At 39.3% G+C, this 25587-nt stretch overlaps 2 protein-coding genes across 2 annotated transcripts in view; both read right to left on the minus strand.

Annotated features, from left to right (window-relative positions):
* Window positions 1–842: 842 nt before the first annotated feature.
* The window catches only part of LOC144010356 (uncharacterized), a 144955-nt gene continuing 120210 nt past the window's right edge, over window positions 843–25587 (minus strand). The window contains exon 2 of the mRNA XM_077510694.1: window positions 843–4916. Coding sequence (XP_077366820.1) covers window positions 3058–4916 — 1859 coding nt within the window. The 3' untranslated portion in view covers window positions 843–3057. The remainder of the gene's footprint in view (window positions 4917–25587) is intronic.
* On the minus strand, window positions 5669–23124 carry LOC144002495 (uncharacterized). The gene is made up of 5 exons (XM_077497796.1): window positions 22661–23124; window positions 20407–21836; window positions 11718–11723; window positions 11231–11453; window positions 5669–7756 (listed from the first exon to the last, which is right to left on the minus strand). Exons 1-5 carry the CDS (start codon window positions 22782–22784, stop codon window positions 6255–6257), a joined length of 3285 nt encoding a protein of 1094 aa, XP_077353922.1. The 5' UTR covers window positions 22785–23124; the 3' UTR covers window positions 5669–6254.

Consider the following 25587-nt stretch of genomic DNA (forward strand, 5'->3'; position numbering starts at 1 on the left):
AGACCTGCGGCGGAAGTCAGAGGCAGGACACGCCCCCGCTGCGTTATGATTGGCTGCTGGAAATTGTCCGGAGGCTTCAGAGCAAGCATTGTCATCAAGTCATCGGCAGATGTCGCCATTTTTGCTGCAGTTGGAAAGTCTCATTCCCGTTTTTCAGTGTTTTGTTCCCGATATAATTGTAAAGTTTAAATGCCTGTTTAAATTGGACTTATTGAAAAGAGCCCCAGTTTGTTGTGGTGAATGTGCAGTTTAAAAATTCGCCATCAAAGTTGAAGAAGCATTTTGAAGTAAACTAAATGTTTATTATCAGGGATGAGTTTAATTTGTTGTAATAGTTTATGTACCCGCCCTAGCTATTAATAAATGTTTGAAACAGTATCTGATACATTACTGATATATGCAATATTTATTTGTACTGCAAGTAATACAAATGACTTTAGGCCAGTTTTTGTCATCTGTGGCTTTCACACTTTGCTCCAGCAACAGTTTTGACGCAACACTTACCTTCCAATAAAGGTTTGAAGTTTATTGAACATATAAACATAACATATAGACCTATAAGAAACATAAACAAATAGCAAATAAAAAATTGAAAGAAAGAAGAAGAAAATCTCATAACACTCATTGATGGTTTACATGTCCAAAGGGAGCAGGAAGAAGTTAAAAACTTATCTAATCCTAACCCTTAATAGCTGTATTTTATTTCATTATTAATCCAGTAAATTACTACATTACAATAAAAGAAAATGTGTAATCCTACTCATGTAGACAATTTCACTTTAACATATCGTACATTTGTCAGTAGTGTATGAATTTCTTCAATAATAATACATCATCGTACTCGCATATACAATTTTCATTACACTCATAATGGTACATCGAAAAAGGAAATCACATTTCTGCAATTGTACTCGCTCATGTCCGATTTAAATCATACTCTTGAACTTTACTTGTAAACATTTTTTTTAAACTCAACAATGACTTGCATTTTTTCAAGTCATTACCAAAATGATTCCACAAATTAACATTTGTTCATAACTTCATATTTGGATTTTTTTTTTGGAGACACTTGTACCCCTTATGTCATAAGGGCGAGGTCATCTGCCTGCAGAGGCAAAAGTGCCATAGGAACAGAAATTGGACGGAATTGGTCTAACATGAGATGAACGTCTTTAGGAGCTGCCAAGAGGCACTTGCACGTTATGACATGAAAACTGAAAGAAGCAAAACCGGGTATGGATACAACTTTGTTCTTATGTCATCTGAATATTGTACATCCATTTTCTGAACCGCTTGTTCTTCACAATGGTCGCGTGGGTTGCTGGAGCCTATCCCACCCCGAACGGGTTGACAGCCAATCGCAGGGCACACAGAGACGAACAACCATCCACGCACACACAAGCACGCCTTAGGGACAATTCGGAGCGCCCAATTAACCTGCCAAGCATGTCTTTGGAATGTGGGAGGAGACCCACACAGGCACGGGGAGAACATGCAAACTGTAGCCTGCCGTAGCCTGGACTCGAACCCGGGTCCTCAGTACTGGGAGGCGGACGTGCTAACCAGTCAGCCATCCTGAATATTGTACATTATGGTAATAATGTAAAAACTGTTATATAGAAACATAAAATATGCTGAATGCATGTCCAAAGACGAGCATATGGCACGTTAGCTAGCGCGGAGCTGTTGTTGGTTTGATCTCGAGTTGAGTTAGCCGAGCCAGCCAGTCGACACACTTTCAAATATTGCAAAGAGTAGGACATTTGCGTCAATCATTTCAACAGCAAATCTTAATCCCAGATGGCTTTGCGTGTCGCTGAAGGTATTCTCGACGGCGTTTATTTGGGAAAATGGAAGCGGGCTTTATTGCTAATTCATACACAAGGCAGCTAACTCAATGTGCTTCACACGAGCAAAAAACACATCTACGAACATCAACAAACAGCCATTAACAACATTCAGAAGCAAAGCAAACAAAAATAGCTTCCAAAATGACAAAAAGGACATACATTGATTTTTAAACGCAAACGTTAAAAACATTTAATATTTACACGTTGAGTAGTTTTGAAAGCATTACGTTTACAATTTTAAGTAAGACGCTGGAGTTGATACTTAAGCCTTCTGAAATCCTAATTTCTATACTTTTACTTGAGTAATGAACGTGAATCATTTTGACAGACCCAGGTAGCTTTGAATTAGGGGTGTTAAAAAAAGAAAAAATCGATTCGGCAATATATCGCGATGTAACATCGCGCAATTCTCGAATCAATTCAATAGGCGGCCGAATCAATTTTTAAACGTCCATTTTTGATGGAAGAATATTCAACAAAATGTCTTACTTAGGGTGAGGATTCAAAACCTTAACTCATTTGCTCACAATAACGTGTAAATACGTTTTTTTTCAATGTTCTAAGTGTCCCAAAGACGTATTTATACGTTTATTTTGGGGGTTTTTTTTCTGCTAGAGCATACAGAAGGCTTTGATGCAGCCTCTCAACTGCAAAGAACGGTTGCAGAAATGGTAGTTATTACACAAACGGCCAGCAGGTGGCAGCAGAGCAAAGGAGATCAACCAGGGCCATGTAGAAAAAAAAAATGCTCAATTACTTATAGATTTGTGAAAACTGATTAAACTTAGCTCTCTTCTAATGCAAATTGCTGCAAAACGGAAACAGATAGAAACATACTTTTTTCCTGATGAAAGAAGAGACTTTCATCTTTTTTTTGATAGGTTCCATCATGCTTTATAGCCATAAAACACAATATTCTGTGGGCCTTGCAAAATCAGTCAAAATCCAGTAAAACAGCCAGGAGCGAACGGGACTACTTCTGTGAAAATGGCTGGGAGTGAATGAGTTAATCATGGAAATATGTTATGTTAATTAATGGAACATTAAAGCTGTTCAAATATGAAACAGATTACAACCTGTTTGTTAAATACAGTGGCTCACAGTTATGACTGAAGTCTCAGATAAATCAATAATACATTTTGATACAAATCTTGCAGTGTAGATGTACAAGTTTGGTTAGTATTTTCAAAATTTGAGTTTTTAAGCTTCAAAGATGACTGCCATTCTCACACTCGTGTCTCTCAGCAAGATATTTAGAAGATAATCTTTTAGCACAAACACTGCAACTGAATGGTTCCTTCGCACCATGTGATCTTGTGTGTTTGTTGAAATATGATTGGTCAGAGTAACGTTTTCCACAATCTGAGCAAGAAAAAGGTTTCTCGCCAGTGTGGCTTCTTGTATGTATTGTTAAATGTGACTTCTGACAGAAGCTTTTGCCACAATATGAGCAAGAAAAAGGTTTCTCGCCAGTGTGTGTTCTTGTATGTTCTTTTAGATCTGACTTCTGAGAGAAGCTTTTGCCACAATCTGAGCAAGAAAAGGGTTTCTCGCCAGTATGGATTCTTTTATGTATTGTTAAAGCTGACCTGCGAAAGAAGCTTTGGCCACAATCTGAGCAAGAAAAAGGTTTCTCGCCAGTGTGTCTTCTTGTATGTATTGTTAAAGCTGACCTTTGAGAGAAGCTTTTGCCACAATCCGAGCAAGAAAAAGGTTTCTCGCCAGTGTGTCTTCTTGTATGTATCGTTAAGTTTGACTTCTGAAAGAAGCTTTTGCCACAATCTAAACAAGAAAAAGGTTTTTCCCCAGTGTGTGTTTTTGTGTGTTTTTTTAAATTTGACTTCAAAGAGAAGCTTTTGCCACAGTGTGTACAAGCAAAAGGTTTTTCCCCAGTGTGCGTTCTTGTATGTTTTGTTAAAATTGACTGCTGAGAAAAGCTTTTGCCACAGTGTGTACAAGCAAAAGGTTTTTCCCCAGTGTGTCTTCTTGTGTGTATTTTTAAATCTGACTTCTGAAAGAAGCTTTTACCACAATGGGAGCAAGAAAAAGGTTTCTCGCCACTATGGATTCTTTTATGTCTTGTTAAATCTGACTTCTGAAAGAAGCTTTTACCACAATGGGAGCAAGAAAAAGGTTTCTCGCCACTATGGATTTTTGTATGTGTTGTTAAATTTGACTTCAAAGAGAAGCTTTTGCCACAATCTAAACAAGAAAAAGGTTTTTCCCCAGTGTGTGTTTTTGTGTGTATTTTTAAATTGGACTTCAGAGACAACCTTTTGACACAGTGTGTACAAGCAAAAGGTTTTTCCCCAGTGTGTCGTCTTGTGTGTATTTTCAAATCTGACTGCTGACAGTAGCTTTTGCCACTATATGAGCAAGAAAAAGGTTTCTCGCCAGTGTGGGTTCTTTGATGTCTGGTTAAATGTGACTTTGAAGAGAAGCTTTTACCACAATGGGAGCAAGAAAAAGGTTTCTTACCACTATGGATTCTTTTATGTGTTGTTAAATCTGACTTCTGAAAGAAGCTTTTTCCACACTGGGTTTGTGCAAAACGTTTTTCCCCAGTGTGTCTTCTCAAGTGATTGTTCAAACTTCCTTTTGAACTCAATATTTTCCCACAGTGAGAACATTCGCAGGATTTGTCGTCAGTGTGACACGACCTATCATCAGCAGCGCGTTCATAATTACCATCCAGATTATCATCATCATCATCAAAGTCAGCATAAGAATAAAGAGACCTTATGTCATCACTTTTTGCTCGTGATGATCCCCAATGGTCTGAATCACTTTCTGTCATCATATTTTGAGGAGTAGAGATGCTGTTTGGAGGCTCCGCCCCTCTGCCCTCCTCACTCTCACCCTTGACTTCGTCTTCACTCTTTAAAGGGGCGAAGGTCATTGATGACTTGAAGGTCATCTGTGACTTGGTGACATCATCCTCAATCTCCTCCTCTTTGACACGAACGGGCTTTTCTTCCTCTTCGACGTAAGGATGTTCTTCCTCCTCTTTAACATTCGGAGGCTTCATGTCCTGTTGGTCAGGACGAAGATATTTCTCAGCGACGTCTGCAGGACACAAGAAGACAAAACACACATTTGGTTCGGTCAAGTCAAATTTCAAGTGGGAGTTGATAGTACTGTCACTATCGCGATCCTCCAGTGACGCAGATGATCGGTTATAGTTCATACACAACATCGCTCCAAGCCAATAGGCGCATTGTTTATATCTGCTGGTGGCGGCATGCTTATGCTAGGGAGCATTAGCAAGCAAGCCGTTCTGTCACGGGCTGAGGAAGGCTAAAAATAGGACTGTCACGAACAACTTTTTTTTTTTTTTTTTTTAAATCGACTCAACTTCTCATATTTTTAACGACGCATCGACTTTTTATTTTTTTAATTTCTTTTTTTTAGTTTTGAACATGAATGTTGAACATGTGTTGAATTGAGCGGATAATCTAGATATAAAACCAATTGTTCCTTATATTTCCTGTACAATAATAGTCTTCAATTTACAGTCTAGAGCGAGCGGCAGTCACCAGGCCCACAACATTCAGCCAAATGCAAGAGTAATTTAAACGCTTCGACAGAGGTAGCAGCCCTGACCTCCAAGGGGAGGGCATTCCAGAGCACCGGAACATTCGATTTGACGTCCTTACAAGCTGCCAAGAGGCACTTGTACATTATTACATGCAAACTGAAAAATCGGATATGGATACAATTTTGTTCTTATATCTGAATATTGTACATATTGTACATCCAAAGACTAGCATATGGCACGTTAGCTAGCACGGCGCTGTGGTGGTTTGAGCTCGGCTTGAGTTAGCCTGGCCAGCTTGTCGACAGTCACTCTTTTAATATTGTATACAAAGAATAGGACATTTGCGTCAATCATTTCAGTGATGACACTGTTCAACAGCAAATTTTAAACCCAGACAGCTTTGTGTGTCCCTGAAGGTATTCTCAACGCTTATTTGGGGAAAATGGCAAGGCAAAGCAAGGTGGCTTTATTGCTATTTCATACACAAGGCAACTCAATGTGCTTCACACAAGTAAAAACACAACACCTACGAACATCAACTAACACAACCATAAACAACATTCAGACGCAAAGCAAACAAAAATAGCTCCCAAAATTACAAAAAGAACACACATTGACAACGTCTAACCACATTCACAGAAAACGTTAAAAACTTGAATATTTACAGGTTGAGCAGTTTTGAAAGCATTACTTTTACACTAAAACTAAGATGCTGGAGTTGATACTTTTTAAGTCTTCTGAAATCCTAATATCTAATCTATACTTTTACTTGAGTAATGAACGTGAATCATGACAGACCTAGGTAGCTTTCAATGTTTTATTACAAAATAACATACCAGACTCACTTCCCTTCATTTTTTTAAGCTTCAAAGATGGCTGCTATTCTCACCAGCACACTCGTGTCTCTCAGCAAGATATATAGAAGAGAATCTTTTTGCACAAACACCGCAACTGAATGGTTCCTTCGCACCATGTGATCTTGTGTGTTTGTTGAAACATGATTGGTCAGAGAAGCGTTTTCCACAATCTGAGCAAGAAAAAGGTTTTTCGCCAGTGTGTGTTCTTTTATGTGCTTTTAAATTCGACTTGTCAAAGAAGCTTTTGCCACAATCGGAGCAAGAAAAAAGTTTCTCACCAATGTGTCTTCTTGTATGTATCGTTAATTCTGGCTTCCGGGAGAAGCTTTTGCCACAATCTGAGCAAGAAAAAGGTTTTTCCCCAGTGTGTGTTCTTGTATGTGTTGTTAAATTTGACTTCGAAGAGAAGCTTTGGCCACAATCTGAGCAAGAAAAAGGTTTCTCGCCAGTGTGTCTTCTTGTATGTCTTGTTAAATGAGACTTAAAAGAGAAGCTTTTGCCACAATCTGAGCAAGAAAAGGGTTTCTCGCCAGTATGGATTCTTTTATGTGTTGTTAAAGCTGACCTGCGAGAGAAGCTTTGGCCACAATCTGAGCAAGAAAAAGTTTTCTCGCCACTGTGGCTTCTTATATGTGCTGTTAAAGATGACTTGTAAGAGAAGCCTTTGCCACAGTGTGCACAAGCAAAAGGTCTTTCCCCAGTGTGTGACTTTGTGTGTTTTTCTAAATCCGACTTGGCAAAGTAACGTTTTCCACAATCTGAGCAAGAAAAGGGTTTCTCGCCAGTGTGTCTTCTTGTATGTGCTTTGAAATTCGACTTGTCAAAGAAGCTTTTGCCACAATCTGAGCAAGGAAAAGGTTTCTTGCCTGTGTGAATTCTTGTATGTCTTGTTAAAGCTGACTTCTGAGAGAAGCTTTTGCCACAATCTAAACAAGAAAAAGGTTTTTCCCCAGTGTGTGTTCTTGTATGTTTTGTTAAATATGACTTGCAAGAGAAGCTTTTGCCACAATCTAAACAAGAAAAAGGTTTTTCCCCAGTGTGTCTTCTCAAGTGAATTGTCAAACTTTCTTTTGTACTCAATGTTTTCCCACAGTGAGAACATTCCCAAGATTTGCTGTCAGTGTGACATGACCTGTCACCATCAGCGTGTTCATCATTACCATCCAGATTATCATCATTGTCATCATCATGAGAAGAAAGGGACCTTATATCATCACTTTTTGCTCGTGATGATCCCCAGTGGTCTGCATCACTTTCTGGAATCATGTTTTGAGGAGTTGCAATGCTGTTTGGAAGCTCCGCCCCTTTGCCCTCCTCACTCTCACCCTTGTCTTCATCTTCACTCTTTAAAGGGGCAAAGGTCATTGGTGACTTGGTGACGTCATCCTCAACCTCCTCCTTTTTGACGCAAAGGGTCTTTTTTTCTTCTTTAAAATATGGATGCTCTTCCTCCTCTTCCACATGAGACTTCACCTCCTGTTCATCAAGACGAAGATATTTTTCACCGACATCTGCAGGACACAAGAAGAGAAACACATTTCATTTCATTTTCATTTATTTCACGCAATAGTGTACAGTTGAACACAGCAACAAGTCATACTGTAGTTTCATAATATGAACAGAGAAAAAATAAGAGAAAAAAAGAGGAAAATTTGATTCTACCTGAAAGGGAGTGGGAAGAAGAAAACTTATTTAATCCCACCCCCGTCTCTAATCTATAAAATTACAAATATACAGTACTTCCTGCAAATTACAATCTTTCTATCTTAAAAATGTTTTTATCATATATATAGACAATATAATGGCATACCATTAACTGAATTATTAAGTGCTAATAATGGTGATGTTTTCGTAAGTAACAGATATCACGTTTTTATGGTTCATGCCAACGATGGTAATACATTCTATATTCCAAGAATAAGACATAAACATACATATCAACTTTAGTAATAGACAATAACAGCAGTAGTAGCAGCAAGGACACATTTACACCAAGTATTTATAAATTCAAGGTCCTCCGACATATTGTGACCAAACCATGTTTTTATATAACATTTTAAATCTGAAAATATTTTGGGATCGCTTATGTCGAGTACCCAGACTATTCCAATATTTCACGCCACATATTGACACACAAAAACGTTTGCAATTTATTCTAAATTTGGGCATTATAAAGTCTCCATATCCTCTCAAAATATGAACTAACTCTTTAAGTTGAAATAACTGTTGTAGATTAATTGGCAATAGTTTATTAAATGCTTTATATCAGATTATCAAAGTATTAAATTTAACTAGATCTTTAAATTTGAGTAATTTTGACTGCGCAAAAAGATTGTGTGTATGTTCAAGAAATCCAACTTTATGTATAATCCGCAAAGCACGTTTTTGTAATATGATGAATGGCTCTATTGTACACTGGTCGGTGTTACCCCACACTTCAACACAATATGTGAAGTAACGGAGGACCAGCGTACAATATAATGTACGGAGAGAATCCTGATCAAGACATGACTTTACTTTATTCAAAATTGAGAGGCATTTAGAGATTTTATTTTTTGTGTGTCTGATATGGGCTTTCCAAGATAAATTTATTAATTATAACACCTACAAATTTAATCTCACTTACATTATCAATTAGGATGCCATCTATAGTTATCTGCGATTCAAAATGTATTCTAGATTTACTAAAGATTGTTTGTTTTTTCTACATTTAACGATAATTTATTCATATCAATCCGCATTTTTATTTTATCAAGTTCATTATTCACAGCACTCACAAGCTCATGATAATGATTACCCCTATAAAATATATTAGTGTCATCCGCGAAAAGTACAAGTTTGAATGTCTGAGACACATTGAAAATGTTATTAACTCTTTGACCGCCAAAAACGTTTAATAACGTTTAGTAAAATCACGACGTATGCCGCCATGAACGTTAAGTTCAAGTTAACTACATTTTTAGTTTTTAATATATCAGTGGTCAGTGCAACATCCAAGTGCAGCGCAGCCAGGTCAATGAGTTATGAAATCAAAAGCATCCACTAACTATGGCCAGCAGATGGCAGCATTGTATCTCTTGTCAATGGGCTGCCGGTGTATGGAATTACTCAACTCAACTCAACTCAAGTTTATTTAACCTCACAGCGGAAGCTGCTCGGGCCCTAACTAGAGCTGCGAATTACAATGAACCATGACGCAATCTGATGAAATCGAACGTTTTCAAGGCCGTCGTGAATGATCACAGCCTTTGTCACATTAAACCTAATTTGACGGAGCGTCACTAAACAAAAAATATTAGTATGAAAGTCACTGTTGTGGAGAAAATGTATCTTTTTTCCAATTTTCGCTCAATGTCACTCAAATTACCTGTTTTTAAATGGTGATTACTAAAGAACGGAATAAGGTAGAAACACACTTTTTTTTCTAATGAAAGAATGGAATGTGATCTTTCATGTGGTACCCATGTTATATATGTAGCAAAACAATATAATTTTCAGTTTACATCAAAAATTAAGTTAAAATGCTTAAAATCCGCTGGCATTGGGGGTTGTTTTTTGATAACATATGGCAGTAAAAGAGTTAATTTACATATTAAATAATATTGGCCCTAATACGGACCCCTGGGGAACACCACAAGCAATGCCAAGTTGTCCAGATATGTGCTGCCCCATTTGAACATATTGTAACCTTCCTTTTAAATAACTTTTAATCCAGTCACCAGCAACTCCTCTAATCCCATATTATTCCAATTTATTTACTAGAATAGAAAGGTTAATTGTATCAAAAGTTTTTTTTAGATCAATGAAGACCCCAACTGCAATTTTCTGTGTCGAGTGCATTTGTGATTTCTTCAGTTGCATCAATTATTGCCATTGCCATAGTTCTATTTGCTATGAAACAATATTGACCTTTATGTATTAGTTGATATTTTTTCTTTCGTTTGGAAAGATCCAAACGAGAATTAAAAAAAAAAAGTTTTTCAATTTTTTTTGAAAATTGCGGCAATAAAGAAATTGGTCGATAATTTGTAAAACTGTGGTCGCTTCCATTTTTGAAGGGAGGTATGACTTTTGCGATTTTCATTTCAGGACAACACTTGTCACTTCCTGCTCACTTGTTGCAGAGAGGAACAAGTGACAGCGGATTATGTGTGATGGTCGAGGTGCAATTATTAACTCCCAACAAATATTTGGGTTGGTCAAGTCAAATTTCAAGTGTGAGTTTTAAAAAAAAAAAAAAGGGTTGGCGACAACACCGTACATGGAGCACTTTGATCGATGGACGGAAGGTTTTTCACCAGTTTGTGTTCTTTTGTCTGTTGCAGAAGTTGACTTATGAACGAAACCTTTTTCCCGTGTGGTGTGCGCTTTCAAACTCCATTTTGAGCTAAAAATTTTTTTTTACCACATTGAGAACGTTCCTAACAGTTATATAACATATTAACACACATATATATAACATAGCCCGATATAGGCCGATTATCGGCGCCGATATTGGGCATTTTGACGAATATCGGCATTGGCCTTTTTCAAAATCTGACGGCCGAAAACCAGTTTAGGGTCTGGGAGCTATTGATCAAAATTTTCAGTTCACTTTATAAGAGATGGGAATCTTCTGAACCATTTGTTTTTGTGACAGAAATGTGAAGTTTAAGATTTCAGGTGTTTTGCTTTGTTTTTAATTTTGGGGAAAAATATTTACTCTTGAAAACTAGAGCGATATGGTAGTTACTTGCTTACTTTCACTTTTTTAGACAATCCAACAAAGTCAAGATTGGCTTTTGTATTTTAGAAAAATTTGACACAAATCCCCCCCCCCCCCCCCCCCCTTACTTAAAATCGGCCTCAAATATCGGTTATCGACCTCCTTGACTACTAATAATCGCCATCGGTATCGGCCCTGAAAAAAAAAAATATAGGTCCATCTCTAGTTCTTATATCATCATGAATTTGTGCTTGTGGTGGTCACCAGTGTTCTGCATCACCTTCTGTCGTCATGTGTTGAGTTGAGCTGCTGCTTGGAAGCTCCGCCCCGCCATCGTCCTCACTCTCACCCTTGTCTTCATCTTCACCCTTTAAAGGGGCGAAGGTCGGTGGCGACTTGGTGACATCATCCTCAACCTCCTCCTCTTTGACATGAACGGGCTTTTCCTCCTCTTCGATGTGAGGATGTTCTTCCTCCTTTTTAACATGAGGAGGCTTCACCTCCTGTTCGTCAGGACGAAGATATTTCTCTTTTTTTTTTTTTTTTTTTTTTTTTTTTTTTTTTTTTTTTTCTTGAAGAGCTCAGAATTGTTCATTCGGTAGTCTTACCGATTCAACGTCTTGTCATCATTGCTCTTTTTTTTTTTTTTTTTTTTGTGTGTGTATGTGTGCGTGCGTTTACGTGCGTGCGTTTGCGTGCGTGCGTGCGTTTGCGTGTGTGCGTTTGCGTGCGTTTGCGTGCGTGCGTCGGACGAAGATATTTCTCACCGACGTCTACAAAGACAAAACACGCATTTGGCTTGGTCTAGGGCTGGGAATAAAAGTCGACCAAGTCGGTTTGGTCGACCAGAAACAGCAGTTGACGCAAAAATGCATGCGTCAAATCTATTTTAAAAAACATATTTGCGGCACCTGGACGTCCAGGACAAATATTTAGGTTTCGCACGGACACTTATTGTTTACTCCAATTCACCAAGACTAAGTAAGATCCTTCCTAGGGTTTGTTTGTGGTCTCTTTAGACTGAAAAGGGAGAAAATGAACATCGCTACATGTCTTGTGTTTGGAACAAAACAAACTGCGTCAAAATCGCTAAATAAAAGCTTGAATGAATTTGTTGCCGCCGGCAAGACACACGTAAGATGGTGGGCGGCCCTACGTGCATTAACAACAGGAAGTCGTAGCTCCAACCCCTAGCAAAAAGTATGGAATCACCAGTCTTGGACAAGCACTCACTCAGACGTTTTATTGTGTAGATCAAACTCAGATAAAAAGCATGAAACAGTCGTAAGGTTATTCCAAAGTGCAACATCTTGGTTTTCAGAAACACTAAAAGAAATGAAGAAAAAACTTCGTGCTGGTCAGTCAATGTTACTTTTATAAGAGCAAGTGCAGGGAAGTAAATATGGAATCACTCCATTCTGAGACAAAAAAAATGCAATCACTCCATTTTGAGCAGAAAATAAGGACACCCAGTCAATTTCCTTTCCTTAATTGGGAACCTGCCTCAAATGACATCTGCTAGTTATTCGGCAGTTAAAAAAAGTGCAGTTATAACAACTTAGAGGGCTGCTGGACCAAGTGGATTGGCAAGAATCAAGGCTCCAACAAAGGAGATGTCTCTTGAGACCAAAGACAGGATTATAAAACTTGTTGAACGATGTGGCTGTTCACAGTCAGCTGTACCGAAGGTCTGGACCAAGTACCAACAGCATGGGAAGGTTGTTCAAGTCAAGCGTACTGGTAGACCAAGGAAGACATCTAAGCGTCAAGGCAAACAACTAAAGGCCATATGTCTTGAAAACAGAAAATGCACAACGAGACAAATGAAGAAGAAACGGGAGGAAGCTGGAGTCAATGTATGTGACAGAACTCTGCAAAATCGCTTCAAGGAAATGGGATTTACATACAGGAAAGCTAAAAGGAAAACGTCACTGACGCTTAAACAAAAAAGAACAAGACTGCAATGGACTGAGGAGAGGCAATCATGGACTGCGGATGACTGGATGAAGGTCATCGTCAGTGATGCGTCACCAATCTGCATTGGACAAGGTGACGACGCTGGAACTTTGTGCCGTTCCAGTGAGATTTACAAAGAGGACTCCCTAAAGAAAACATCTGTATTTATTCCTGGATATTTGTGTCAAGACGCTATTGGTAACCCCTGCACAATCGGTGACGCGCATGCGCAGAAGATCGGCGATCTTGGATCGCCAATTACAGCACCCACACTAGAACAAGTACCTTTATATGCGTGTTCGTAAAAACACGATACATCCAGCCATCATCTGTAGGGGTCTGTTCAAAATATCGATACATAGACATGTATCGATATTAATAAAAATGGTACCGTATAGAGGTGTGCAAAATTTCCGATTCTTAGATTATTCACGATTCGGCCGTGCAACAATCGAGAACGATTCACAAACGTCCAAATTCCGATTATATAAATATGCCAAGGGAAGCGAAACGAGCGAAAAGTATGCGGAACTGAAACGCAGTAGCGCGCGCGGTCTTCGGGACGCTTTTTGGGACGGACCGAGAGTACACATCCACAACTCACGCCTCGAGATTCAAAACAACAACAAGCATGGCTGAGCTGACCAACCCACCTCTTCGTCAGATCAGACCTGCTCCGAAAAGGCAAACAACTTGAGGCGGAAGTATCAGCTAGCTGGCTGCAGTGCGTCGGTTAGCGTTCTACAGGGCGCCGCGCAGTGATACGAACGAACGAACAGAAAAGTAGTGGCTGGCGGTAATGGCGTCTGACTTTATTCAGAAAAGAGTATTGTGGTGGAAATGTATCACGCTTTTGAAAACAAATAGTTTTTAGAAGAAAAACGCTTTATTTCCGAGACCCCAGCCATCTTGCTGGACTATTTTCTTTTTTTATTTTCTTCTCGTCCAACGTCGAACCAGAACTGGTGTCACCGAACACTGTCAGAAAGAAGTCAGTGCTGATCGCACACACGGGAGGTGAGGATCAAATTGAGATTCATGTTAAAAAAGCCGAACGATCCCATTAATGTTTACACGTTCATGTTTACACAAGTTAAAAAGCAGAAAAGCACTTGAGGTTTTTTTTTTTTTTGTACCTCTGAGAAACTTTAATGTTTACATGTTCATCTTTACACAACTTAAAAAGCAGGAAAGCACTTTTTTTTTTTTAGGCATTTGTATTGAAGTAGTAGTTCACATTGTCTTTCATTTATACCTCAATGCACTTTTGAGTGGATAAAAATAATATATTTTTGCTCAGTGCTATGTTTTATTCTGTTGAAGACTGAATATACTTAAAAGCTGTTGTTACAGAATGAGGACTTGAGTATTTTATTTACTGTTTTGAACTGTTAACTTGATACTGAAATAGTAGTTTATGTAGGCCTGAGAGGACTTTTGTACTATTTTTGTAACTAATGTACGAAACATTAAAAGCACCAAAATACATTGGGGGTTTTTCTGCTGCCTGGGGGGGAAATCAATAATCGTTTTATAATCGAATCGTAATCGCAATCGAATCGTGAGGTGCCCCAAGATTCCCACCTCTAGTACCGTATCGATATTGTAGTTCTGAGTATTGATACTCCTCCCTGACGTTCGGGTGGGCAGCGCAGCGAGCGACTTACATGAGAAGGGAGCGGCACAATGAGGAAAGTTATTACATTTTCAAAAACCCCTTTTTCAAGACAATGTACCTCCAGAGCAGAACAAGGGAGGCTCACCAAACATTTATCCGACAAAAAGGTGGGTCGGGGCTGCCTCCCCGGCCAGACTGCTCACTCGCAGCTCAGTTCCTCTTTCACCACAACAGCATCACTGCAGACGCTCCGCCTGTCGATCTCCCTTTCCATCCTACCCTCACTCGTGAACAAGACCCCAGATACTTGAACTCCTCCACTTGGGGCAGGATCTCATCCACGACCCGGAGAGGACACGCTACCCTTTTCCGACTGAGGACCATGGTCTCGGATTTGGAGGTGCTGATCTTCATCCCAACCGCTTCACACTCGGCTGCGAACCGCTCCAGTGAGAGTTGGAGATCACGGCTGGATGAAGCCAACAGCACCACATCATCTGCAAAGAGCAGAGATGCAATGCTGAGGCCACCAAACCGGATCCCCGCTGCGCCTAGAAATTCTGTCTATAAAAATTATGAACAGAATCGGTGACAAAGGACCACCTTGGCGGAGTCCAACCCTCACTGGAAACGAATCCGACTTACTGCCGGCAATGCGGACTAAACAGGGACCGAACCGCCCGTATCAGGGGGCCCGGTACCCCGTACCCCCAAAGCACCCCCCACAGGACTCCCCGAGGGACACGGTCGAACGCCTTCTCCAAATCCACAAAACACATGTGGACTGGTTTGGCGAACTCCCACGCACCCTCAAGGATCCTGCTGAGGGTGTAGAGCTGGTCCACTGTTCCACGGCCAGGACGAAAACCGCACCGCTCCTCCTGAATCCGAGATTCGACTTCCCGACGGACCCTCCTCTCCAGCACCCCTGAATAGACCTTACCAGGGAGGCTGAGGAGTGTGATCCCTCTATAGTTGGAACACACTTCCTCCGGTCCTCCTTCTTAAAAAGGGGGACCATCACCCCGGTCTGCCAATCCAGAGGCACTGTCCCCGATGTCCACGCAATGTTTTAGAGGCGTGTCGACCATGACAGCCCCACAACATCCAGTGTCTTTAAGAACTCCGTGTGGATCTCATCCACCCTCGGGGCCCTGCCACCGAGGAGCTTTCCAACCACCTAAGTGACTTTGACCCCAGAGATAGGTGAGCCCACCTCAGAGTCCCCAGACTCAGAATCAGAGATTCGACTTCCCTACGGACCCCGAAACTGGACGCAGACAGCCAAAACTAACAGAGACAGAGACCAGCCGCTAGCAGCTCCAAGCTAACACTATCCACGGTAACACAGTCATTTGCCAAGGGTACTCCATATGAAAAAAGTTTGAAGTTTATTGAGCATGTAAACATAACATACAAACATAAACAAACAGCAAATAAAAATCGGGAGGAAAAAAAAACCCTCATAACAATCATTAGAAATTGTTTACATGTCCAAAGGGAGTAAGAAGAAGTTAAAACATCTAGTCCTACTGCTTATCCCTTACATCGTATTTCAACAGTAAATTAACACATCGCAATAAACGAAAACGTGCAATCATACTCATGTGGACAACCCCACTTCAACACACAATTGCCAATAGCGCATGTGCATGAACCCCCTGGGCGCACACCCCAACAATACATCATCGTACTCGCACATTCAACCCTCATCACCCAAACAATGGAATCAAAAAGAACATTTCATTTCATTTCTATAATTGTACCGGTTCACATCTGATCCAAATAATACTCTTGAACTTTTTTTTTTTTTTAAACTCAACGATTGACTTGCATCTTTTCAAGTCATTACCAAAATTATTCCACAAATGAACACCTCTTACAGAAACACACATTTGCTTAATATTTGGTCTTGAAACGAAAACAAGCAAGCAAGCGGTGGAAAGAAGTAACTGAGGCTGTTCATTACCATTTGTGTTTACTAGTGTTGTTCCGATACCGATACTTCATTGAAACAGTATCGGTGTCGGTGACTACTCACAAGTAACATGCCGATACCATTAATTCTAACACTAATATAGGATTTTCAATGCAGCATCTTGTGTCTTGCTGGTGCACGACATTCACTGGTATGTGACATGTTCACTGCATGCCGATCTAAGATATCCTATTGGCCCTTGAATGCTCTGAACCAATAGCAGGACAGCTTTTTCATGTTGAGGAAAAAAACAAAAAAACAACTCAAGTATCGGTCTGGTATTGGGCGATCTTGCAAAGCTGGGTATCGGTATCGGGGGCCAAAAAACGGTATCGGAACAACACTAGAGTTTACAGCATTGCACTATTTCAATTCCAACCTGCTCAGAAAGCTAAGTTGGCTTAAGATGGCTGTAATTTTTCTCTTTTAGGGTTTTATATAAATTTTAAATATGCTTTAAATATTAGAAAAATGTTCAAAAATGTGAAGTTTAGTCTAAAAATATATGTAAAAAAAAAAAAAAAAGAATCGTGATAAAATCGAGATTGTGATTTATTTATTTATTTTTTTAATAGAACCGTGATATGAAATTTTTACCATACCCCCTACATTGAATGATGCAATAGAATACGTTACAAAATACATTTTTGAGACAGGATTCAGCATTATGTAGCTGATTACAATTTGAAAGTATTCTCCCCAGCACTGTTTATAGTATATGCTCATCATGTTAGAAGTAAAAGAAAAAAAAAAAGAAAAGAAAATCCCACCCACAGGTCTTGAATTTATTTTATTCCACTTGCTCTTTATATACAGTATTAAATATGAATATAATTTACAAGACTTAGACTTGACTTTATTGATCTTAAACAATAATAAATCAATCAAAAATAATGACTCTTTTCGGTTATTTCCAATGCATTCATATGGCGATCTGGATAGCAACGACCCCGAAACAGGAAGCATAAGAGCCAGTGGCCGCACATGCGCAGTTGTAATTCCGATTCGGCTTATTGAATTACTGTGTACAGTAATGACTGCATTTATTGTTTTGTTTTTTTTAACTCTATATAGTAGCGCTGAGCAAGGGAGAGTAATAAGAAGTGTACAAACCTGTTGTGTGTAGCACAATTCGAGGCTGCTGGCAAACATCGTCCAGCGGTTGAAGATGTTGCTCGTTCTCTTCCTTTACTCCAAAATGTTCCTCGTCGTACTTTGGTGTCGTTCGCGCAGACATTTTGGCCCAATAGTGTCAACAAAGTCACACTTGATCTCTTCCTGACCACGTGTTGTGTGCTTCTCTTTGTTAGCGGCTAGCGAGCTAAGCTTAGCTAAGCTAAGCTAAGCTAAGCTAAGCTAAGCTAACTAAGGCCGAGAAGCATCAACGCGCACCGAAACGAGTTTACACACATGCTGACATTTAACAAATGGTGTCGTAGACCTTCAAAATGGCGATGGACGTCCTGTGTGGAGGCTGAATTCAGTTCAATACCGAATAAGAAATAATGATTAAACGCCATGTACCCGCCCGCCGCGGCAGTGATGACTCCGGAAACCAAAGTAGACGTGCGGCGGAAGTCAGGGGCAGGACACGCCCCCGCTGCGCTATGATTGGCTGCTGGAAATTGTCCGGAGGCTTCAGAGCAAGCATTGTCATCGTCATCGGCAGATGTCGCCATTTTTGCTGCAGTTCGAAAGTCTCATTCCCGTTTTTTCAGTGTTTTGTTCCCGATATAATCGTAAAGTTTAAATGCCTGTTTAAATTGGACTTATTGAAAAGAGCCCCAGTTTGTTGTGGTGAATGTGCAGTTTAAAAATTCGCCATCAAAGTTGAACAAGCATTTTGAAGTAAACTGAATGTTTATTATCAGGGATGAGTTTAATTTGTTGTAATAGCTTATAATGTACCGGCCCTAGCTATTAATAAATGTTTGAAACAGTATCTGATATTTAATTGATATATGCAATATTTATTTGTACTGCAAGTAATACAAATGACTTTAGGCCAGTTTTTGTCATCTGTGACTTTCACACTTTCCTCCAGCAAAGTTTTGACGCAACACTTACCTTCCAATAAAAGTAAAAAGTTAGTGATTGGAATATTGAGGGCGATATAAAAGACGAGCTCTTGCTAGGTCTCAGGACCATCTTCCGTCTTCGTAAATCCGTCAATATCTGAATCTCAGCGGCATTGTAATCATCAATCCGTCATTCGTCATGCATCAGCGTCATTGACGGGCTGATGGACAGCGAGGAACATATCCAAGTAAAATGCACAAATGAATTAGTTCTGGAACACTCTTTCTGGGTGATTCTTTTCAACAAATTCCGAAACTTCCTGGAAACTTCAGGCCCGTCTCGTCACAATTAAAAAACCTACTGTGCCTTCATCAATCGCCAATTGTTTGAATTTCTGCACAAATTCGTCGGCCGTTTGTTCATACATTTACGTAAAACTACCTGAACACCTCATGGTGGGGCGAATGACGAAGACGCTACATAGACACATACTGCATCGATTATATTATCGACGTATTGACACACATAGACACATATCTATTATCTATCTTACACACAGTCACACATTTATTGACGAATTTGACGTCTGTCATTGGGATATGTTAATTGACGGTGTGACGGATTGATGATTACATTGACGGAAGGAAACTTACTTCCGTCAATGGTTCATTCGTCCTTTTTTTTAAGTTAGCCGTCAATCGCCAATCGACAACAAAACGGACGCCCGCCGTTGACGGACCTTCCTTCAATGTTGACGAAACGCCCATCACGTCAATCATTTCAGAGATGACACTGTTCAACAGCAAATTTGAATCCCAGATGGCTTTGTGTGTCTGAAGGTATTCTCGACGCTGATTTGCGGAAAATTGCAAGGCAACACAAGGTGGTTTTATTTCGATTTCATACACAAGGAAACTAACTCAATGTGCTTCACGCAAGCAAAAAACACAACACCTACGAACTTCAGCAAACACAACCATTAACAACATTCAGAAGCAAAACAAACAAAAATAGCTTCCAAAATTACATAAAAAAAACTGACATTAATTGACATTTAAACACATTAACAGTAAACGTCAAAAACTTAATATTAACAGGTTGAGTAGTTTTGAAAGCATTACATTTACACTTTTAAGTAAGACGCTGGAGTTGATACTTCTTAAGTCTTCTGAAATCCTAATATCTCTTCTTTTATTTGAGTAATGAACGTGAATCATTATGACAGGCCCCAGGCAGCTTTGAATGTTGTGTTATTACGAAATAACATATCAGATTCACTTCCCTTCATTTTTTTGAAGCTTCAAAGATGGATGCTAGGGGTGTGAATTGCCTAGTACCTGACGATTCGATTCGTATCACGATTCACAGGTCACGATTCGATTCGATACCGATTAATCCCGATACGAATTTATAAGTCGATTGTTGCGATTTTTTTTCATTCAAATTTAGAAAATACTAATCAGTAAGCTTGTAGAGTGGAAGATTTATATGAAAATGTATTTATTTATCTGAAATTTCAGTCTTATAGAGGTTGTAATCTGTTTCATGCTTGAACAGCATTAAAATAAAATATTAAGGCTTAATGTTCCGTTCATATAACATTCTTCCATGCTCAAGGTGTGAATCCTAACCCGAAGTCAGACGTTTTGTTGAATATTTTTCCATTAAAAATGGAAGTTTAAAAATCGATTCACACACCAAAAAAAAAAAAAAAAAAGGCAATGATGATAAGACGTTGAATCGGTAAAACTACCGAATGAACAATTCTGAGCTCTTAAAAAAAAAAAAAAAAAAAAAAAAGATTTTTTTTTATTGAATCGATTGGAGAATCGCGCGATGTAGTATCGCGATATATCGCCGAATCGATTTTTTTTTAACACCCCTAATGGCTGCTATTCTCACCAGCACACTCGTGTCTCTCAGCAAGATATTTAGAAGAGAATCTTTCAGCACAAACACTGCAACTGAACGGTTTCTTCCCATGCGATCTTGTGTGTTTCTTGAAATTTGACCTGTCAGAGTAACGTTTTCCACAATCTGAGCAAGAAAAAGGTTTCTCGCCAGTGTGGCTTCTTGTATGTCTTGTTAAATGGGGCTTCCGATAGAAGCTTTTGCCACAATCTGAGCAAGAAAAAGGTTTCTCACCAGCGTGTTTTCTTGTATGTATTGTTAAATATGACCTGTGAGAGAAGCTTTTGCCACAATCTGAGCAAGAAAAAGGTTTCTCGCCAGTGTGCCTTCTTGTATGAACTGTTAAATATGACCTGTGAGAGAAGCTTTTGCCACAATCTGAGCAAGAAAAAGGTTTCTCGCCAGTGTGGCTTTTTGTATGTCTTGTTAAATGTGACTTCAAAGAGAAGCTTTTGCCACATTCTGCGCAAGAAAAAGGTTTCTCACCAGCGTGTTTTCTTGTGTGTATTGTTAAAGCTGACCTGTGAGTGAAGCTTTTGCCACAATCTGAGCAAGAAAAAGGTTTCTCGCCAGTGTGTGTTCTTGTATGTGTCGTTAAGTCTGACTTCCAAAAGAAGCTTTTGCCACAATCTAAACAAGCAAAAGGTTTTTCCCCAGTGTGTATTCTTGTATGTGTTGTTAAATTTGACTTCGAAGAGAAGCTTTTGCCACAATCTGAGCAAGAAAAAGGTTTTTCCCCAGTGTGGCTTCTTGTATGTGTTGTTAAACGTGACTTCAGAGAGAAGCTTTTGCCACAGTGGGTACAAGCAAAAGGTTTTTCCCCAGTGTGTGTTCTTGAATGTTTTGTTAAATTTGACTTCAAAGAGAAGCTTTTGCCACAATCTAAATAAGAAAAAGGTTTTTCCCCAGTGTGTCTTCTCAAGTGAATTTTTAAACTTCCTTTTGAACTCAATGTTTTCCCACAGTGAGAACACTCCCAAGATTTGTCGTCAGTGTGACACGACCTGTCACCATCAGCGTGTTCATCATTACCATCCAGATTATCATCATTATCGTCATGAGAAGAAAGGGACCTTATGTCATCACTTTTTGCTTTTGATGATCCCCAGTGGTCTGCATCACTTTCTGGAATCATGTTTTGAGGATTTAAGATCCTGTTTGGAGGCTCCGCCCCTCTGCCTTCCTCACTCTCACCCTTGACTTCGTCTTCACTCTTTAAAGGGGCGAAGGTCATTGATGACTTGAAGGTCATTGGTGACTTGGTGACGTCATCCTCAACCTCCTCCTTTTTGACACCAGGGGACTTTTTTTCTTCTTTAAAATAAGGATGCTCTTCCTCCTCCTCTTTCACTTGAGGAGATTTCACCTTCTGTTGGTCAGGACTAAGATATTTCTCAGCGACGTCTGCAGGACACAAGAAGAACACACACATTGGTTTGGTCAAGTCAAATTTCAACGGTGAGTTGATAATACTGTCACGATTGAATTTTATTTTATTTTTTTAAGAATCGATTCATCTAGAGGGTGTGCGCTCGTTCACCACCTGTCCAGTGACGAGATGAAATGGGGAATGGTGAGGTTAAATATTTCCCGGTTGGTCCGAAATAGCTCTGGGGGAACATTAGCTAAGCTAACTAAGGCCGAGAAGCATCAACGCGCACCGAAACGAGTTTACACACATGCTGACATTTAACAAATGGTGTCGTAGACCTTCAAAAATGGTGATGGGCGTCCTGTGTGGAGGCTGCATTCAGTTCAATACCGAATAAGAAATAATGATTAAATGCCATGTACCCGCCCGCCGCGGCAGTGATGACTCCGGAAACCAAAGTATACGTGCGGCGGAAGTCAGGGGCAGGACACGCCCCCGCTACGTTATGATTGGCTGGTGGAAATTGTCCGGAAGCTTCAGAGCAAGCATTGTCATCAAGTCATCGGCAGATGTCGCCAGTTTTGCTGCAGGTCTCTTCGAGCACACTACCGTAAATCCTAGAAAAGGGCGAACAGAAAAAATAAAGTGCGGCTGACTTGACCGCGTAAAAAGAAAAGGCGGCTAGCTTTACCTCAGTTGTAGCTCTGCTAAATCCAATTCTCATCGACTGAGAAATGTACCAAACCGACTGAAGAAAAAAAAAACTGTGTATCGTAACAAAGTGCCCCGGTGAAGATTCCTTTCAAAATAAATTCGGACATATGGTTGAAAAGTGTGGATGAAACAAGTGACAAACCTGCTCTGTTCAACACAACTCGAGGCTGCTTGTAAACGGCGTCCAGCAGTTGACGTTGTCGCTCGTTGTCCTCCTGTGCTCCACAAAGCTCCTCTTCGTACTTGACTTTCGCCATTGTGAACATCTTCACACGATATTCACGACACTTTACGCTCACGATTGACGTCTGCTGAGCCAATTTGGCGATAGCAAACGCGTCTCGTTTTTTGGCGCCTAGCAAGTTAAGCTAAACTAAGCTAAGCTAAAATAAGCTAAGCTAAGGCAAAATAAAGAGGGCCGAGAGATACGATTGAACCAGACACGAAACGTAGCAATTATGTTTGACTTCAATAACGTAGTGACGGGGCAAAGTGTCGATGTGTCAGTTCGTTCCGTACGAATTCGTGTTGAATTATTTTTATAGTGAAGCCGAGCGTAAACGCGTCGTGCCTGGAATGGAGTCGCTCTTCTGCTACCACGTGAAATCTACGGCAATTACAGTTGGACAAATCTCATGTCACGAAAATGTTAATATTTAATTTTACTTAAAAATAATAATAAAAAAAAAAGCTCATAAAATTATACGTTTAATTCTAGATTCATTTGGATAATAAAAATAAATAGACCTTTAAAGTGCACTCGGACGAATAAGAAGAAAAATGTTTATCTCCTGTACATACGAGTAGCCCAGTTTAGTTTTTATTTTTTTAAATCTCTATTCACTCAATCAGTATACAAAATATTTGGGGGGAAATAATACAATCATTGTATACACTATAAACAATTAGAACATAGAACACGCCAGGAAAGTTAAAACATACAAAAGCTAAACCAAATAAAATCAATAGTATAACTGAAAGAAAAGAAAATAGTTTGATACAAAATCATATAAATAAATGATAAGTTTGCAATAGTTATACGTTTTTACAGCTTTTGCACAGACAACCAGACAATGACAAAAAATAATTTCTCACGGGTACAAAAAAAAAATCAATAAAGGATTGTTTCTTATGTGTAAATTTAGACTTATGAATGTAAAACTTCGCTAGAATAATCATAAGATTTATCAAATGAAACTGTGTATCGACATTATTATCAAATTCAAATATACCAAAATAAGACATGCTTCCAAAGTAAGGAGAAATCTGGATAAATGTGGATTATAATGAATTGTGATAATGTACCCCAGAATTATTAGTAGCACAGTTTTTTTTTTTAAACATCCTTGCTGTTTTACCTCAGACTGTAAATCTGTAAATCCACCCAAGAGTCTCTGGTCTTTTTTTTTTTTTTTTTTGGACAGCGTGATTTATGGTGATTTAAATTTGTTAAAATCAAGAGGACTTCGGACATTTTCCAACTTGCCTTAAAGGCGTATAAATGATATGTTACATGACGTTTACAGGAGGAAACTTGTTTAATTCATTGTTTATGAAAGAATCACAACTGTTCAACAAATAATATTGGGTCCTTACGTGCACACATATGACAGAAAAGATGGCGCTTTCAAGCAGCAATGCCAGTTAAGTGGGGATTTTGGGAGGTTGTTGTGCTGTTAGACTAGCTCAGGGGTGTCAAAACTCAGTTTTGTTGCAGTCCTCAGGGTTTATCTCAGAGGGCTGTTATGACGGGGAAACCAAATGTTTATTCGTCTCACCGAACAAGATGGATTACTCGTTTTGAAATGAGAAGTCAAGGGTAAAAGTTTGGAATCAGAATCCTGCCAATACCTCGTAACTTCGGTGTGAATCTCCAAAAATATTTTTGAATGACTAAAAAATCACAGAAAAAGCTGTAAAAAAAAAAAAAAAAAATGCTTAGAAAAGACAGACATTTTTTTAAAGTATGATTTTACAGTGTTTCACCCACAAATTTTCAGAGGTTCAAAATGGTCACCAGCCAAGTTTCAAAAATGGCATTTTGGCATTGTTCTCCCGAGGCATTTATTTGTTTCCCGTTTTTGAAACCTGTAAACTCTGAACGTTCTCAAAACGTTGAAAAAATATTTCCAAACCTGAAAAGTGGGTTTGAATCTCCAAAAAGTATATAAAATCATTCAAAATGACAACTTTTTTTTTTTTTTTTTTTACAGTTTCACCCACAAACTTTCAGAGATTCAAAACGGTCACCAGCCAAGTTTCAAAAATGGCATTTTGGCATTGTTTTCCCGAGGCATTGGTTGAAAGACTGAAAATGTTTTCAATGTTGTTTTGAAACTGCAATTGACCTTTCGCATTAGCTCCGCCCCCCCTTAGTTACTGTTGCTAGTCCGTCAAGCTTTACTCAGCTCTCGATGACGTCCATAGTCTGATTGATTTTATTTGATGGCTTACGAGACTGCTAACCACCATAAAACTTTACGGAAGAAGAGTGACAACCATTAACAAGCTCCGGACCTCCAAAATGATGAAGCGGTGTGCCTACGGAGTATGTAAATCGGACTGTGCTAAGGTAAGACTATGCTAACTCTATCGGGCTAACTAGCTAGCTGTTGTGTAGTTTGCTTTCGGGGCAATAACAAAACGATATCAAAGTTATTGTAACTATTAATGAATAAAATATATTACTAGAATGTCATTGCCATCTAAGTTAAGCTCTTTCAGTCAGTGGTTAATGTTAGTTTAATGTCTTCTGTTAGCTTTTGCATTCGTCTAAATGTTGCGAGCTAACGTTAACACAAAGCTTCGTCAAGTTTGGCAAACTTAAGCGTCCTAATAAGTGCCCCGAGCTTATCTTGTTTTCATTTTTCATGCAGCATTTTGTGAACGGACACCCGTCTCCGGAGTATCCCAACCAGCCATATAACCTGAATTACATCCATGGCTAGGGTGACATAAATATTTTTTTTATGATGGACAAAGAATAACAATGACTGATCTGATGCTTTCAAAGACAAAAAAAAAACAAAAAAAAAACACTATGTTTAGCTAGCTATAAACACCGAGGTG

This window comes from Festucalex cinctus, chromosome 1, assembly GCF_051991245.1.
Source record: "Festucalex cinctus isolate MCC-2025b chromosome 1, RoL_Fcin_1.0, whole genome shotgun sequence".
NCBI lineage: Eukaryota > Metazoa > Chordata > Actinopteri > Syngnathiformes > Syngnathidae > Festucalex > Festucalex cinctus.